The sequence below is a fragment of the Saimiri boliviensis genome, chromosome 4 (assembly GCF_048565385.1).
Source record: "Saimiri boliviensis isolate mSaiBol1 chromosome 4, mSaiBol1.pri, whole genome shotgun sequence".
In the NCBI taxonomy this organism is placed as follows: domain Eukaryota; kingdom Metazoa; phylum Chordata; class Mammalia; order Primates; family Cebidae; genus Saimiri; species Saimiri boliviensis.
In genome coordinates, this window is record NC_133452.1 from 140,679,997 (window position 1) to 140,697,991 (window position 17,995).

General features: G+C 43.3%; 1 protein-coding gene across 1 annotated transcript in view; it reads right to left on the bottom strand.

The window, feature by feature from the left end:
• Positions 1-17,148, bottom strand: part of GMDS (GDP-mannose 4,6-dehydratase) — a 632,017-nt gene extending 614,869 nt beyond the window's left edge. Inside the window, exon 1 of the mRNA XM_003927401.4 lies at positions 16,800-17,148. Within this exon, the coding sequence (XP_003927450.1) occupies positions 16,800-16,901 (102 nt within the window). The 5' untranslated portion in view covers positions 16,902-17,148. The remainder of the gene's footprint in view (positions 1-16,799) is intronic.
• Positions 17,149-17,995: the final 847 nt, after the last annotated feature.

Genomic DNA, 17,995 nt, shown 5'->3' on the forward strand with positions numbered 1-17,995 from the left:
CCCTCCACATCCTCCTTTTCCTCCTCCACCTTTACAACCACTCCCTTTTCCTTCAGTGTACACTCCAACACCTCTCCATCCCACCTTAAGTGATCTGCCTTGAGCTGAGCCCATTTTTTAAACAGGTAAAAATGCTTTTAAGAGAAACATCTTTCCCATGCAGAGTACAATTAAGAAAGCAGCCCTTCCCCATCCCCAGGACAGTCATGCTTCCTTCCACCTAAGCTTGGTGAGCTTTGGAACTGGTTGTATGAACAGATCCAAAGGGTGTGTTTTAACAAATCCTTCCAAAAAATCTTGGAAAACAGCTATTTGAACTTGGAGCCCATTTCTCTGTAAGAAGAGTATTCATTTGAACACCAATTTAGTTTCTGAGCCATAATGTGCAGTGTTAAGAGTAACGCTGAATAATGCATTTGCTGCATGGAATAGCTTTCTCACTACAACTGTGTAGTGTTGTAGAGCTCCCTTTTTGCCCCTGGAATTAGCCCCAATATCCCCTGTTGACAGCTTCAACAAATGGGGTCCAGGTATGACATCTGAGAAGCAGAGAAAATAAGGCTGTAGTCGACAATGGGGCAATGGAAGTGTGCAGGCAGCCAGGCTCTGGGCAGCAACCACAGAGGCTGGCTCATGGGAGCAAACACTATGATTGATGTGATGAAGTGGGGCAAGGCAAGGGGAAGAAGACAGGAAAAGCAAGAGTCCCTGAAGCAAACTTCTAGTGGTGGGGGCCTCCCAAGGCTCCCTTTCCCCAGGGCTTCACTGTAGATGGGGCAAGAGAGGGCATCAGCCAATCACTGTCCAGAGGTAGGACACTGCCTGCATCCACTCTGGTACATAAGAAAAATTAAAGTGATTCAGAAGGATAACAATGTTCCCATTTCCAGAACACCATTACGCAAGGCACTTTCTCACATCCTAGTACAGATAAAGGTGGTTCAAAAAGACTCAGAAGTTTGCCCATGGGTTGGGCATGGTGGTTTATGCCTATAATCCCAGCACTTTGAGAGGCCAAGACTGGAGAATTACTTAAGACCAGTCTGGGCAACATAGAGAGACCCCATCTCTATTTTAAAAAAAAAAAAAAAATACAAAAATGAGTCAGGTGTGGTGGCACACACCTGTGATCTCAGCTACTCAGAAGGCTGGGGTGAGAGGCTCACTTGAGCCCAGGAGGTCCAGGCTGCGGTAAGCAAAGATCATGCCATTGCACTCCAGCCAAGGCAACAGAGCAAGATGAGAAAAACTAAATTTGCCTGTGACACCCAGTGAGTATTGAGTTCAGGAATCAAACTCATGTTCATCTGTCTCTCCTCTCCCTTTACAGATTAATCTTAATTCCAAGTCCAGAATTCAGGTACCAGAAATGGGTACTTTGCCCAAATCATCCCTGACAAAGATATTTGCCTATTAACACAATCTTACAACAACTAAATAGAAAATAAAAATTGTTGACCTACAAAATAAAACAATCTTTCAAAGCATACTTGGTTGCTCTAAATTGTAGAATACTAAATTGTAGAATACTAAATTGTAACCCAGTCATCCAGCATGAGCCTCTACTTGTAAACCTGGAAGGCTTATTCCTGCCTAAAGCCCCAGTGAAGCAGCTTCTGCCTCCACCTTCCAAGCTGTTAGGGAAACAACAATGCTGCGTCTTCCACCACAGGATTTGCGAGACTCTTCTGAAGACCACTCTCCAGAGGCCAGAGTTGACTTCCTCTTCAGATCCTACCAGAGGATTAATTCCTGAAATCTTTCCCAAATCCAAACATTAAACATTAACTACATTAGTCAATGTCCTACTGGAAGTTTCCATTATACATGCTATAAATTTTGACTTAGGAAAACTAAAACTCTGGACGCTTTTATTCTCTACGTATGTTTACATCTATTTTCTGAAATGTATATTTAGAGAGAAGAAAAACCACAGTCCATCAAGGTTAAGTGAACTCCATTCTTCAAAGACCTAAGCAGTAATCTCAGATTTCCTGGACCCATCCCTAAGCCCTCCACTAACAGCAATGGCCTCTATAGAGAACCTGCTAAGATTTCCAGTTGGGTTCCCAATTATTTGCCTAGTCTAGATAAAATAATTCTTTCTAAAACACTTCCTTGCTTTTAGCAGCTAAAATCAAAATTCCCATAACAACCAACAATCTGGCAATAGTATAAACTTTTCATAATGTTTAATAGGTTAAAAACTACATGTTCAAACATCAGTAAATATTAAAAGACAACTCAATGGAAAAAAAATACCATATAAGTTTAAATAATTCAAACTTATTAAATTAATCAAAATAGCAAAACAGATAAGGGATCAAATAAAAAAACACTGTTGTCCACAAAAAAGCTGAAAGAAAAAAAGAGGGACTTCAATACTTGGTCAACTCTTCCTATTTATCCTTTTCAAGGTTTATATTTAAATGTAGAAAAGCAAAACTTTACAAAAATCTACTATGTATTACTACTTCCCCTCAAAAACCCCCAAAATCTTCCCATCCACCTTGAGAAATTCACTTAATGCATTTTGCATTTTCTCCCCCACCTCCCGCCCTGTCACCCCTGTTCCTCCCCCTATATACCCAGGTTGACCAACTCACAAAGCCAGCAGGATGCCTAAATCAACATTAGAAGGAGAGGGAAACAAGAAAGAGTGCCTGGCCGAAACAACAAGGTCTGTCACCACCCAGAAGCTCCCCAAAACTTGATTTTCAGTTTCAGGGTCCCAAGTTAAACCTGAAACAACACAATGATGATTTGAATATTCCTTCCAAGCACACTCAGAGACTAGGGAGAGCTGCAGAAACAGAGCTGTAAGGATTCCCTGGGGATCTTGACTCCTAGCTTCTGGAGCATATTCTTTGTGAGGTATGAAAAGCACCTAAGGGCTGGGCACGGTGGCTCACACCTGTGATCCCAGTAGTTTGGGAGGCCGAGGTGTGCAGATGGCTTGAGCTCACAAGTTTGAGGCCAGCCTGAGCAAAATGACAAAACCTCATTTCTACAAAAAGAAAAATACAAAAATTAGCTAGATACGGTAGTGCCCGCCAGAAGTCCCAGGTACTCAGGGCTGAAGTGGAAGGATGGCTTGAGCCCAGGAGGCGGAGGTTGCAGTGAGCTGAAATGGTGCCAATGCTTTTCAGCCTAGGCAACAGAGCCAAACCTTATCTAAAAATAAAAAAAAATTAAAAAAATTTTAAAAAGCCTAAGGAATTTGCCTAGCATGCCAAAAGAAGTGGTCAAAAATGAAATCTAAAACAACCAACAAATGAATGCTTACCAAGCACGTTTTATGGTGCTCAATATCAAATGGGTACCAGGAAGGATAAGTAGTATAAAGTACAGTAAGTCCAAATTATTCGAGACAGCCCTGGTTTTCAACATTCAGTTCCATGCTAAATAATTTATATATGAAACAACGTGTGCCCTACCTTGGAGCCCAGAAAAAAAAACGATCGCCCCAGGTTTAAGACATTATCCTTATCTCCAAGAAATTCATATCTCAGTCCCGAGCAAATGAAATCAGATAAATGAATTTATTTTCATTTCAGAATCAGAACAAACAAAATTGGACAAATGAAAACTTTTCAACAGTATTCAGTAGGTGGTTCCCAAATGTACTCTATGGAACAGTACCAATCCATGACACATTTTTAACCCATTCTTTAGCAAAATTTAAAAAAAAAAAAAAAAAAAGGAAATGAGAAAAAGTAGTTTGCATAGCTAAAAGAATATAATTTTGTGAATGTTCTTTATTCTGGGAGTATGTCCTTCTTACATTTTAGTGTAAAATGAGGTGTTTTTTTTTTTAAATTACTGTGATAGCAGACAGGAATTTGCTATTCCTAAGATTCTTACTTTCAAAATAACCTAACCATCATACATCAATCTCAAGTTTTTACCAGTCTGTGTGAAATTTAAAACTCCATGACCTACTGACATTCAGGATTTTTACTCATTCATTCTCGTAGACCCCAAAATGGGGTACAACAGGAAACACCTTATCTTCAATTCCTTATGCCATTTTTAAAACATCACACCACAACTAACTTTGTTTTTCAGCACTTATCACCCATGAGATTTACTTACACCACTCTAACCAAAATCACAGCCTCACTGGTGTGATCTACCACTCACATCCACTTTAATGTTTCTTAGAGGACTTCAAAACTGGTTTGTCATCTCTCTGTCCACCATCATACATATCATCACTTTCTATCCTTGTTCAGATAGGAAGCCACAGAAACTAATCTGCAGCTAACTGAATCAGAAATCTATGAAAGCTAGTGTTTAAAAAGATAACTGAGAGGCTTCACAACAAGGAACAGCACCCAAAATCACACTTCGAACAGCTCCCTGGAGAACAGCACTGTAGTGACAAAGATGGCATCTCTGTAGCACCAACACTAGTGCCAGACTGAATGCTCATGCCCATCTCAGGCCTCTGGATGCCTGAGACCTTCTCCATTCAGCCTCTTCCATAACCACACTACTCCCTTCCTCCATTGGCTTATCCCCTAACTGCATAGAAGCCCATTCCCCTCCATCACAAATAACAAAACCTTTCGTAGATCTAAGGAATAGGGAAAAACATACAAAACAGAATGTAAATTTGTGTTGCAAGGGGCTGAGAAAGGAAGGGATGGGCTTTCCTTTTGGAGTGATAAAAAAAACATTCTGGAACTATAATGGTAAAGATGGTACAACACTGTAAATGCACTAAATGTCACTAATGATAAATTGTATGTTATGTGTTACCGCCAAAACAACAACAAAAACATCTCTGGCCTCCCTCTGATTTCACGATATTACTCAGTACTTTTGTTCTCTCTCTTCTCCCCTTCCTAGCTTACTTCTCTTCCAAGACTGAAATGCAAACATTTTCCTCCTTCTCACTCTTATTCCTTCTGTCTCCAGATTCTCCCATTTGGAGATACCATCTACACTCAGTAGCAATTCAACTATCCACCCTAAGGAAGAGAGCTCTACAGCATATCTTAGAAAACTTGAGTGAAGAACCAGATAGTAAGTATTTCAGGCTTTCAAAGCTACATGGTCTCTGTTGCAGCCACAAACAATATGTAAACAGACAGGTGTGTCTATGCTCTAATAAACCTTTATTTACAGAAACGGGGAGAGGGAGATTAAAACAAAACAAAAACAGAGCCAGCCATGGTGGCTCACATCTGTAATCCCAGCACTCTGGGAGGCCGAAGAGGGCAGATCACTTGAGGTCAGAAGTTCTAGACCAGCATGGCCAACATGGCAAAACCCCAACTCTACTAAAAATACAAAAATTAGCCAGGCATGGTGGCAGGCGCCTGTAGTCCCAGCTACTCAGGAGGCTGAGGCATGAGAATCACCTGAACCCAGGAGGAACAAGCTGCAGTGAGCAGAGATCATGCCACTGTACTCCAGCCTGGGCAACAGAGGGAGACTCTGCCTCAAAAACATAATAAAACAAAATAAACAAACAAAAAACTAACAGGAGACAAATAGACTTGGTCTAGGGGGGAAATAGTTTGTTGATCCTGCACTAAAGTATGATACACTGCACATGTACATTCCCATTTCTTCTTATATGCAGTATGTTTCCTCTAGGATTTTTAAGGATGTATGAACTCCAGATATCATTCAAATTCAACAAATATATATTGAGAGCCCACCAAATTCCAGATACTGCGCTAGGGATACAGTAGTAAAATATAGTCTTGTCCTCCTGGATATATACAAACTGAATGTCACTGGTACCAATCATAAAAATAAACACAACAAACAAAACAAAAACCCTTACTTCTGATTTCCTCAATCCAACAGTCCAATCCATGGCTAAGTCCTTTTATTCTCCCCTCACAGCTTTCTTATTCCTTCCTATCAATCATATATGAGGCTTCACCAAGAACAAGCAATTCCTTCTGTACAAAAAGCAAACTCTCCCCAATAAAATATGCAGATTTCTAGATGTTTCAATAACATCAAAATTCATGAAAATCAAAACAAGATCCTACTGAGAGGCCGAGGCGGGCAGATCACCTGAGGCCAGGAGTTCAAGACCAGCCTGGCCAACATGGTTAAACCTCATCTCTACTAAAAATACAAAAAATTAGCTGGGTGTGGTAGCGGGCACCTGTAATCCCAGTTACTCATGAGGCTGAAGCAGGAAAACTGTTTGAACCTGGGAGGCGGAGGCTGCAGTGAGCCAAGATCATGCCACTGCACTCCAGCCTGGTACCTGGCAACAGAGCTAGACTATGTCTCAAAAAAAAAAAAAAATCCTAGCAAACATACAAGAAAATTTGAAAAGAGGCCCTATTAGCACATGGTAAACACTAGAGAAACATTCTCAAAAATGATAGGAGTAATCTCTAAATGAAGGTATGAGAGTTTACATTAGGTACAATTTTGAAGTGAAAAAAGAGAAAGCACTGAAATTCATGAAAGAAGTTTTAGTCACTCAGTGAGTAAATTAAAAACAAGTGATGATATGTACAAACAAACAGGCCAGATGAGGAAGGGAAGGTTTTAGCCAACTGAGTTAGAATCATCCCCTTAGGGGTGATGGGGATACAGGCATATTCTTCCACAGGGCTGGAAAAATGTCCTTCTGAGCTAGGTTCTTCAGGCCAACTGAGACTAATCTAACAGATTAAACTTCCTAAATGTTTCCACAAAGGCAAACCTACTATACTTCCCACATCTATACATACAGGGAAATATGAAATGCCTCCCCCAGGGACAATGTCTATTCATTCCTTCCATACTAAGCACCCAAATCCAGGTCTTAGTTACCATTTTGTTCTTCAAGCAAAAAGAAAACAAATACAAAGCTCGAGCTTCCCATAGACTGAATGGAGAAATAAGAGGAAAACTGGGACCAGGCGTGGTAGTTACCACCTGTAATATCAGCACTTGGAGAAGCTGAAACGGGAGGATTACTTGAGCCCAGGAGTTTGAGACCAGCCTGAGCAGCACAGCAAGATCCCAACTTAACAACAACAACAACAACAACAAAAAATACAAAAATGAGCCAGATGTGGTGGTGTGTACCTGTGATGCCAGCTTCTCAGGAGGCTGAAGCCAAAAGATTGCTTCAGCCCAGAAGATTGAGGCTCTAGTGAGCTGTGTTTGCACCACTGCACTATAGCCTGGGCAAGACCCTGTCTTAAAAAAAAAAAAAAAAAAAAAAAAAAGAGGAAAATTGGTCTGTGTTGTCCTAGTGACTTTCAGTAACAAGACAAACAGTGCTGGGAGCCAGTTCTCTATGGGTCTCGCCTGTTTCTGCATATCTTATGAGCAGATTGCACTGACAGCTTTTATTGGCTGTACAGGACATCTGTGGACAGCATTTTAAGATAGCAATAGTGCTTCTCTCTGGAGCAGATGAAAGATTTGTTTGCTATGCAGAATAATAAAAATAATGTCTCCCTCAAAGCAAAGGCTGGGCAGGTTTACTAGTTCCCTTATAAAAAATTGGGATTTCCCAATCTCAGGTTTTCTCAACTGTGGTGCATACCCAATGCATGGGCAACATCCACCTAGACCCACCCAGCCACCATGCTGTCCACAAGAGAATACTATACAAACAGAGCTGCCACAAACATAAAGTTCATACTGCCTGCTGTGCTACGAGTAATAAAGTCCTTTGTCTCTGACCCAGAAGTGCTGTGTCTTCTGCCATCATCCATGGAATTATAGGAGGAAGTCAACCTGTTAGGCTGCAAGTAAGGTAAAATCTCAGGCCTCCCTCAACTCTTCACAAACTGGGTTCCCTCTGTCTTTCTCCTTGACTGGGTTTACTCCAACAGGCACATATTCCACACTTGCATTTGGACCTGCAGGTCTCTTGCAACAAAGATTCCATTTGAATGATTCCACTGTAAAATACGATAAATATGTTTATCCATATTGATCACCAAAAAATACTACCAGTGTCTGCATATACCTGCAAAATTCCAATTCATCATTTTTAAAGAACAGATGTAAAAATATAGTTTGAATAAGCAATACTAAAACGCTAGCTTCTTTTGTGAAAAGTTATACAAAGACAGTACTCTTCTAAGAAACATAGAGAAATCATGTTTTGATTTTAAAATATTTCTAAAGGTGCCAATTAGAGGCTTTTCCACTCAGCATTAAGGAACATATTTCTGTTAAACATGATCAAGCAATTCATTTCACATTACAATCAAACCCAAAACTCAAGCATAACTTGATCAAGCTTTGGTGGTTCATTTTTCCAGGTATAATTAGTCGGTATAAAGAAATGCTTTCTATAAATCCCTAAATACCTTTATTTCTTTCACTCTTACACTTAAAAGAACTTAGTGAACTTAGTATGAAGATCTGAGAAAGGATTTCCCTAAAGTCACGTGGTAAATTGTTTAAAAGGCACGGTATGAACAGTCTGAAATAAATGAGGTAAATACCCTTCAGCAAACATCATCACTACATATAAAGTCATCTAACCTCAATTGTATATAACTCAGCTCTGCATAAGTGAATGCTAAAATAATATCCTGGAAAGCTGAGTCATTTCAATGACTAAATTTATATAAACAATTAGGTTACTACTTATGGCAAGTCACAAGATTTTGGCAGGAAAATTGCTTAGTGGCTTGCCAAAGACTAGGTTTGACACACTGGTGTCCCACTGCCAAGAACATTACTGATAATTAGCTTTCTATAGAATTACCTTTCAGACATGTATTACTCATTCATTTCCTATATATAAAGCTTATATAGGAATGGTTAGTGCAACTGAGCACCTTATTTCTGGAAATGTGGGATTCCCAAAATTCCTCAAGAAAGGAAGAAAAGCATAACAAATTGTAAACTGGACGTGTTTTTTTTGGGAGACAAAGTCTTGCTCTGTTGCCCAGGCTGTAGTACAATGGTGCAATCTCGGCTCGCTGCAACCTCCGCCACCTAGGTTCAAGCGATTCTCCTGCCTCAGCCTCCCGAGTACCTGAGATTACAGGCACCCACCACCATGCCCGGCTAACTTTTGTATTTTTAGTAGAGATGGGGTTTCTCCATGTTGACCAGGGTGGTCTCAAACTCCTCATGACCTAGTAGAGATGGGGTTTCTCTATGTTGACCAAGGTGGTCTCAAACTTCTCATGACCTCAGGAGTTGGCGACTACCCACTTTGGCCTCCCAAAGTGCTCGGATTACAGGCATGAACCACCACATCTAGCCTGGAAGTATCTTTAACAAGGTTTTGGCATTAGGAAATGCAAATAAATTGACAAATAAATAAGAAAGAAAAAAAGAAGAAAACTGAAGCATACTAGGAATGCCTGGTTAATGGCAATCATGAAACTAAAGGGAAAGTGTTAGTTTTCATGCCTTATAAATGAGAACTACAGAAAGTTCTGGGGGACAGGGACGAAGCCTGGCTAAGGGTACAACACAGCAGCATGGCCACCTTTAGGACTTGCCCACTCTACAGCAGTCACCTCTGTAGTCCAAGTCATTTTAAGACAGAGGCCAGGTGAAGTGGCTCACACCTGTATTATCACCACTTGGGAGGCCAAGGCCAGAGGATCGCTTGAGGCCAGGAGTTCAACACTAGCCTGGTCAGCTGGTGAGATCCTGTCTCTACAAGAAAAAAAAAAAAAAATCAGCCAAGCAAGGTGGCACAAACCTCTACTCCCAGCTACCAGGGAGGCTGAGGCAGGAGGATTACCTGAGCCCAGGAGTTCAAGGCTGCAATGAGCTATGATTACACTACTGTACTTCAAACTCCAGAGGAACAAAATAATTCACTATCTTCCCCCAGGAAACTGATTTTCCTTGCCAGTGATTGCATTTCTGGCCATAGTGATACCATCCAACCGTCTCCAAAATGTATTTGCATCCTTGATCTCACATCCTTTTCTTTCAGAAGCCAGTGTTTCTGCTTCCATCCTTTTGCTACTCGCATTTCATCCTACATACCCCTAACTCCATTCCCAAGCATTCTCCATCCTTCTCTCATTCCTTCCCATTGTGAGAACTTACACATAATAAATAATAACTATCACTTCATAAACAATATATGCCAGGAACAATGATAGGCCTTATTATAACATAATCATCATTTCTAATCCACATATCAATTTGTGATTTGGGCATAATTAACTCCATTTTTCTACCCAAGAAAAACCCAAGAATTTAAAAATCTTTCCTCTATCCTAATTTCTCTGCTTTGTTCATTACACATTATAGGCATGTACCAAAATATTACATATACCCCATAAATATGTACAATTATGTACCAATTAAAAAAAAAATTGTTCCTCACCAAAACATCACTTCATTCATTTGGTATGTCCTACAAAAATGGACAGCTCAGATTTTTCACTCTACCCTTACAAATTCTGACAACGTACAACTCATATGAATTTCTTCTTAGTTTACACACTTAATTTAAAATTCAGTAAACTTACGAGTTCATTAGTTTCATTAAAAAAAAAAAATTATTCTGGCCAGGTACAGTGGCTCATGCCTGTAATCCCAGCACTTTGGGAGGCTAAGGTGGGCAGATCACTTAAGGCCAAGAGTTCAAGAATAGCCTGGTCAACATGGCAAAACCCCATCTCTACAAAAATTAGCTGGGCATGGTGATGCATGCCTGTAATCCCAGCTACTCAGGAAGCTGAGGCACAAGAATCACTTGAACCCAGGAAACAGTGGTTGCAGTGAGTGAGATCACACCACTGCACTCCAGCCTGGGTGACAAAGTGAAACTGTCTCCAAAAAAAAAAAAAAAAAAAAAGGAAATCCTATTGGTTTTATGTCTAAAACTGAAATCAAATCACTGCACTGCTTAAATATAAAGATAGTTGTATAATTTCTTTATGTAAGCATAATCAATCATAGGTCAGCATGCAATCCAAACATCACACTACTGTAGACTAGAAGCAGACCTTAGGGAAAACCAGGTAACCATCTCACTTGACAAGTTAAGGCTATACAATTAATTGGCATCAAAACCCAATATCTGATTCTCAGAGTTCTTTCAATTAATCACATGTAACAGTCTTTGATTAAGCAGGACAGTACTCAAGACATCTCTCTCACCTCCAATAATGCCAAACCTTTTATCCCAGGACTGCAAATCTCAGCAAGGAAGATTTAGAGTGGAAGTCACTGCCTACAATCCTCTTATATGAGAAGATAAGACCAGCTACCAGATCTGCTTTGCACAGTCTTGAAAGACTCATTGGACATCAAATCTGTTGGCCTCCCAGTACTTTATAGGTTGCGGCTGATTCCAACAGAACCTTCTGCTCCTAGATAACAGATTCCCCATGCAAAGCAAGGCTAAACAATAATACCTCCCACATTAAATTTCCTTTCCTAAAAGTCAAGAAATCTTTTATTATTCTCTTAACACTATGGAGGGGAAGGTCCATTCCAGTAATGAGGCAAAGGCTACTACTATGTGCAGACTTATTTCCTATTTGGTAAGAATTACTATTCCAACCTGGCAGAAAAGATAAGTGACTCACCCAAAGCCAGTGCAGCTCAGAAAGAGCTAAACAATAATTTAAACACCTGTGATCCCAGCTAGTCGGGAGGCTGAGGCACAAGAATCACTTGAACCTGCAAGGTGGAGGTTGCAGTGTCTCAAAAAAAACAAAAAAACAGGAAAAAGAAAAAGAAAACCACCTCATAGAAGCACTCTGTTGCTTCAACAAATATACTTTGAACAAAATGTAACACACTTTGAAGAGTACCTGGCACACTAAATGCTCAATACTTGTTAATTATTTTAATCTACCATAATAATTATCACCATCATCACACCACTAGAGTATCAACGTAGGAAAGTGGTAATTTAGTCTGTCGTATTTGCTGTTTAAAGTGCATTACTTGTAGAACTGGTAGCAACATGAGAAACAGATCAGAAAAATTTTTTAAATCTGCAGCCTGGCCACTTGGTAGTAAAGGAAAGAGTGTTTTTCAGGAAATAAATCCAATGGTGCTGGGGAGCAACCACTTGCTAAAGAGATTAACATGGACAAAAGGGAGCCAGGTGCTAATAGTCAGAACAATGGGGAAAGGCCTGAAGGCATCTCAGACTCTATGAGGCTGCCTCTCCCATCAGAGGCCCAGAGACCTAGAAGGACAGAATGGTTTGGGGAGACAGGCCCAGGGCATAGCTGACATGAAACACCTCAAGGAACCCTGGAACGTCCTGAATACTGCTCCAACATCCTGGTTGCCACAGTCACAGAAGCTGAAACAGCCCCAGATACTGCTTGGGCTGCTGCAACAGAGAGTACAAGTTGTAAGCCCTGGTGGTTTCCACATGGTGTTGAGTCTGCAGGAGCCCAGAATACAAGAATGGTGCAAGCTTGGCAGCATCCACCTTGAATTTCAGAGGATTGAAATTGGAAAGTGTAGATGTCCAGGCAGAAGCCCTTCAGAGAGATGACTCTACTAATGCAATGCCCAGCAAATATGTGGGGCTAGATCCCCTACAGACAGTCCCCACTGGGGCATTGCTCCAAATCTCAGAATAACAGAGCCACCAGCATCATGAAACCTAGCAGGAAAAGGCACAGACATTAGACTCCAACCTATGAGCAGCAACATGGGCTGCATCCAGCAAAGCTATGGGAATGGGGCTGACCAAGACTTTGGGAGCCCACCCCTCAAACCAGTGTGCCCAAGGATGCAGGACATGTGTCAAAGGAGATTATTCTGGAACTTTAAGATCTTATGTCTGCCCTACTTGCATGGGGCCTGTTACCACTTTCCTTTGGCTTATTCTCCCTTTTGGAATGGGAAATGTCTACCCAGTAACTGTACAACCATTGTACCCTGGAAAAAAGTATTTGTTTTTGGTTTTATAGCCTCATAACTAGAAGGAACTTGCTTTGAGTTTCAGATGAGACTTTGAACTTTTAAGTTGGTGCTGGAACAAGAATTTTAGGAACTACTAGAATTGTATTTTGCATATGAGAAAGATAACTCTATTTTGCATGTGAGAAGGATGAGATCTGGGGGTCAGGGGTGAAATGCTACAGTTTGGATCTCTGACCCCTCCAAATCTCATGCTGAAATTTAATCCCCAATGTTGGAGGTGGGGACTAATACGAGGTGTTTGGGTCATGGAAGCAGATTCCTCATGAAGGCTTGGTGCCACTCTCACAGTAATGAGTGACTCCTCACTCTATTAGTTCCTGCCAGAGCTGTTGGTTAAAAAGAGCCTGGCACCCCACCCTCCATCCCACCTCTTGCTTCCTCTCTTACCGTGTAATCTCTGCATACACTAGCTCCATAAGTAGAAGCAGCCTAAAGCTTTCAGTCAAAGCAGATGCTGGTGCCATGTTTCTTGTACAGCCTTCAGAACCATGAGCCAAATAAACCTCTTTTCTTTATAAATCACCCAGCCTCAGGTATTCCTTTATAAGAACACAAATGGACTAAGACAACCTTCACATCTTTATATCTGTAGCAGCATCAAAACAAGCCTTGCACACTGCAGACACGCAGTAAAGATGTGTTCTGCTAATGGAAAAAGTAAGTCAACACTTTTCAAACACCACTAGATGAAGGCATTTGGGAGGAAATAGGCTGAAAATGAGATTTCTACCTTAAAGCAGTTTATAATCTCAAAACCAAAGATATGTAAATCACTTATACAATCAACAGGGATTGCATACATGTAAATACAAAGGAAGTTCCTGGAATGGCTGCATTTGTCAGGATTAGGCTGCTGAGAACACTGAGGCTTTCAGTTAAGTTAAAAGCAGTAAGACTTGTGAGGCCATTCAGCCACAAATAATTACTCCAAAGAGGTACAAGGCAATAGTGCCCAAAGAACAGCAAGAACGTCTCCAAGAGCGCAGTAAAGAACAGCATCATTAGCCAATGGAGGTCAGCTTTTAAAAGTGGTTGGCAAAGGGCCTGGAGACAGTAATGCAAAGCCAGAGCCTGAGCTTCCTTAAAGCCTATTTAATAAGGTTCCCACTTTGGAAAAAGAGTATGTCAATAACAGACGAGAGGGGATGGCTAGAATAAGAAGCCTGATGATACATACTAGAGATCCACAGCAGACAGGACACCCTGCTGTCTGCACTATTCTCAAGTGGGAATTTGGGATAACCCATTCAAAAGCCCATCTTGGCACAAATGCCATGATAGCCCTAAGTGCCAAAGCAGTGGCAAGTGAATCTGAAACCTCTTCTTAGAGTAAGAGTTATTATTTCTCTCTGTGTCATAAGGCTTACCATAGTCTGTATAACAAAATGACTTACTGCTGAGATCTGGGTTCAGCTCTCAGTTCTGACACTCATTAGATGTATGACCTCAGGGAACATACTTAACCTTACTTAGCCGGGGATAATTATTATACCTGCCTTTTAGGTAGGGATATGCAAAATGCTTAGCAGAGTGAATAGCTCAGTAAGTTCTCAGCCAATATTATCAAGAAAACATACAATAAGATATGGATTTTCAGACCCCTTGCATTAACACCACAGTGCTCCAGAGATCCTTGATACTCAAGTTGGGAGTCACTGTCCTGAAATACAAATTAAAAACATAGAAGAGCAGTAAATTCTATCTGCATGTGTTTGTGTGTTTATTCCGCACTGTGCTAGGGGATACAAAAACCAATGCAACAGCAAATGAGGAGACAATGCAGAGGGTAGATGCTGGAGGGAAGAAAGAAATACTGGGGCAGAGATTAAAATGAGCCTGAAAGCCAGGCAGGTGTTTAAAGTTGGAAATGAAGTGAGGAACCCAAAAATTCTGGTCAGGGAGAGGTCTGCTGAGTGTGGTGCTTCAGGCAGACACCCATGACACCCTGCAGGACAAACTAGAGTGGGGGCCCACTTCCACACCTTTCTGGCCACTCATTTCCAGCCAAATGACTGCTCTTAAAAGTGAAAATTAGGTTCCATTTCTAATCTCTATTGATTCATACTGCTGGTCACGTAAATTGGTATAAGCTACACCAACGCAGCACATTAACATCTTAACTAGTTTCTTGACAATACTAAAATCAAATCTGTACTTTCCAGAGATTATGTAAACTTAGTAAACATTTGCGCTTCAGGTCCAGTCTGACAAAATGGAAAAAAGGGAATAATCTGCAGAAAGGAAGGGAAAAGACAGTATGTAGGCCCTGACATGTCTTACTGCCTCAATTCAAGGATTCAATTTCTCAGCCTCAGATCCTTGCCCTACCCACCTCTCTTACTAGTTTTCAAACTCCTGTCTATTATGATTGCCTTAAGCATGGCAAGATGCATGAATAACCAGCAATGAGTCAGATATTCAATAGTCAAAATTGTACAATATTCTGTGACTGTACATCTGGCCAATTTCAACTTCTCCTTCTATCCGTTTTTCTTTTTTGCTGAGGCAAGGTCTCATTCTGTTGCCCCAGGCTGGAGTACAGTGGTGCCATCATTGCTCCTTGCAAGCTTAAACTCCTGGACTCAAGTGATTCTCCTGCCTCAACCTCCTGAGTAGCTAAAAATACAGGTCAGCACCAACATGCCTGCCTAATTTCTTTTTTTTGTAGAGACAAGGTCTCAATATGTTGCTGAGGCTGGTCTCAAACTCCTGGCCTCACCTCAAGCAATCCTGCCTCTGCCTACCAAAGTGTTGAGATTTCAGGTATGAGCCACAGCCTCCTGCCCTCCTGCCCACTTAGCCTTTTCCAACACTAGAGAACTTTGAGAGCAGTTTCAATATTAAGTGGACACTTCCCAGCAGTTTACCCTCAGACAAATCAAACATCCATGCCTCAGCTTTCACATCTGTAGAGATAATAAAAGTACCTCCTCAAAGAGTTTATGTGAACTACATGAGTTAATATTAGTCAAGCGACTGAAACATGATAGACACAATATGCATTAGCTATTATTATCATCTTTATTTCAGCGCTATAGTGGCCACCACCCGGAGATATCCAGGGGCACACACATCACATTTTTTCTACAGCGTTATGTGAGCATGATTCCTTCATGACCACTGAATCTAAAACAGCACAGCCTGATAAGGCACAGTGGTAGGGTCCTACCTACTGCAACACCTCTGAGAGATGACTGTCACAAACCAGCCATGCTTAGCCTGAGACATTCCGGAGACCTCCTCTTGATTACCTCACTCGAGGAACTTATTCCTTGGGAAATGGAACCTAGCCTCACTTTTGGACCACTGTGTCTCGGATACACTTCCAAATGGGTGAACCTGAACCTCCGAAGTTCCTGTGATTTTTTTTTTAAAGCTTTTTAAGTTCTTTTTCCTAAATGTGTCATAGTGGGGGACTCCCCAGCACTACTTTCTTTTTTGTTCTCCTTTCTGTCTGGAAATCCAGTGATAGGGGACGAAATTAGCAAGGAACCCTTTTTTCTGCTTCCAAAATATTAGCAGGTAAGCAAGCGCCCCCTGAGCTGACATACATCAAGAAGACCCCACCCGCAAGTTCACTGATCACTGCTTCCTTTCCCTTCCCGGCACTAGGAGCTGCGAAGCACGAAATGGGCTTGGAGGAGGCGACGACGCGGTCACCTGAGAGGCAGGTGAGGGCGGGAGGTCCGGCCCGGGTGTGAGGGAGACATCCCGGGCGGCACACACGCTCACAGCCCCTAGAGGAAGACCAGAGGCACCCGATGCACCCAGCACGCTACCCGCACCGCACCTTCCGTCCCACCTCCCGGCAGCAGACCCCTTCCGGGACGCCAGAGGCTGTTCCTGGACACACCGCAGCCCGCGCGGAGCTGCGCGCAGGGAGAGCACGCGTGCCCCGGCGGCCTCGGCCGGCGCGCCCCCGCCCCCGCGCTCACCTGGCCGGTGATGCCGGTGATGAGCGCCACGTTCCTGGGCTTGCCCGTCTCGCCGTCCCCGGATCCCCGGGCGCTGGGGAAGCGTGCTGACGCCTGTGCCATGTCCCGCGGCGGGCGTGCGGTCGGCAGCAGGGCGGAGCGCGGCGGAGGGCAGGAGCGGCGCCGGCGGGGACACTGGGGTGTGCCGTGAGAGGCGCCTCGCCAGACTGCGGGCAGGGAGGGAGCGCGCACCGCGCGGCCGGCCGCCACAATCTGACAGGGGCGCACGGGAGGCCGCGCGGGGACGGCCGGGGGCGGGCCGAGGCGGGCCCGGCGGCCAGGCGGCGGGGGCTGCGGCCTGACGAGCGCCGCGTCATCCGCGTCAGCCGACGACGCCGCGGCAGGCCCCGCCCCTCCGCCGCCGGCCGCCGCGTGGGAGGGGCGGGGCCTGCCGCCCGCCGCCGCCTCAGGGAAGAGGAAGGAGGCCGCCGCTTCGCGCCCCGCCTCTCGCTTGGCGGGCTTTAGAGCGGAGGGGGCGGGCCGTGGGGGGTCTGGACGCAGTCACGGTGTTCTCACCGCTGTGCTCCGGAATCTCCCAGGAATGCTAATGTCACCTGAGGATGCTGGGAGAAACGCTGAGCCGACTTTTCCGTTAGGCTAAAGCTCTGAATTTTCAAACCCAAGAATCATAGGGTCCGGGTCATCGCCTTTGCTAAATAATGCCTGGAAACCTGTTGCAGTCTCCTTTGAGAAAGCTGGTTTTGTGGTACCCGAAGGGCACTGGCCGTGCAAGGCCCCTAAAGCGGTCACGGATGTGGGAGAGACTAACGAGGGTGGCTCTCGCTCTTGCCTTTCCCTGAGGCTCCGGACTTACCAGTAGCTGGGTTCAAAGTATTCTGTTCTGAGGCCTGGCAGTGCGCAAGAAAGTCCCCGGCCCCACCCGTATGCGGCATAAGGAAATGTTGAAAAGACTGCCCGGGTCAATAAACCTGGACGTGGCAGATTTCAAAGTAATTCAAACACAGGTGGGGTCCCGGCTTTTATCTGTTGGATTTAGCTGCCATTTGGCAGCTGCTCGTTGGACAGCGAGCGGGGTGGAGGTGACTCAGGCGGGAGGACAGCAGGTGTGTGTGTGTGCCTAAGCAGCTGGCTGCAATCCAGGGCAGAGACAGAACCTTCCAGGTCTCCGTTGCGCTGCTTCTCTTTCCGTATTCCTG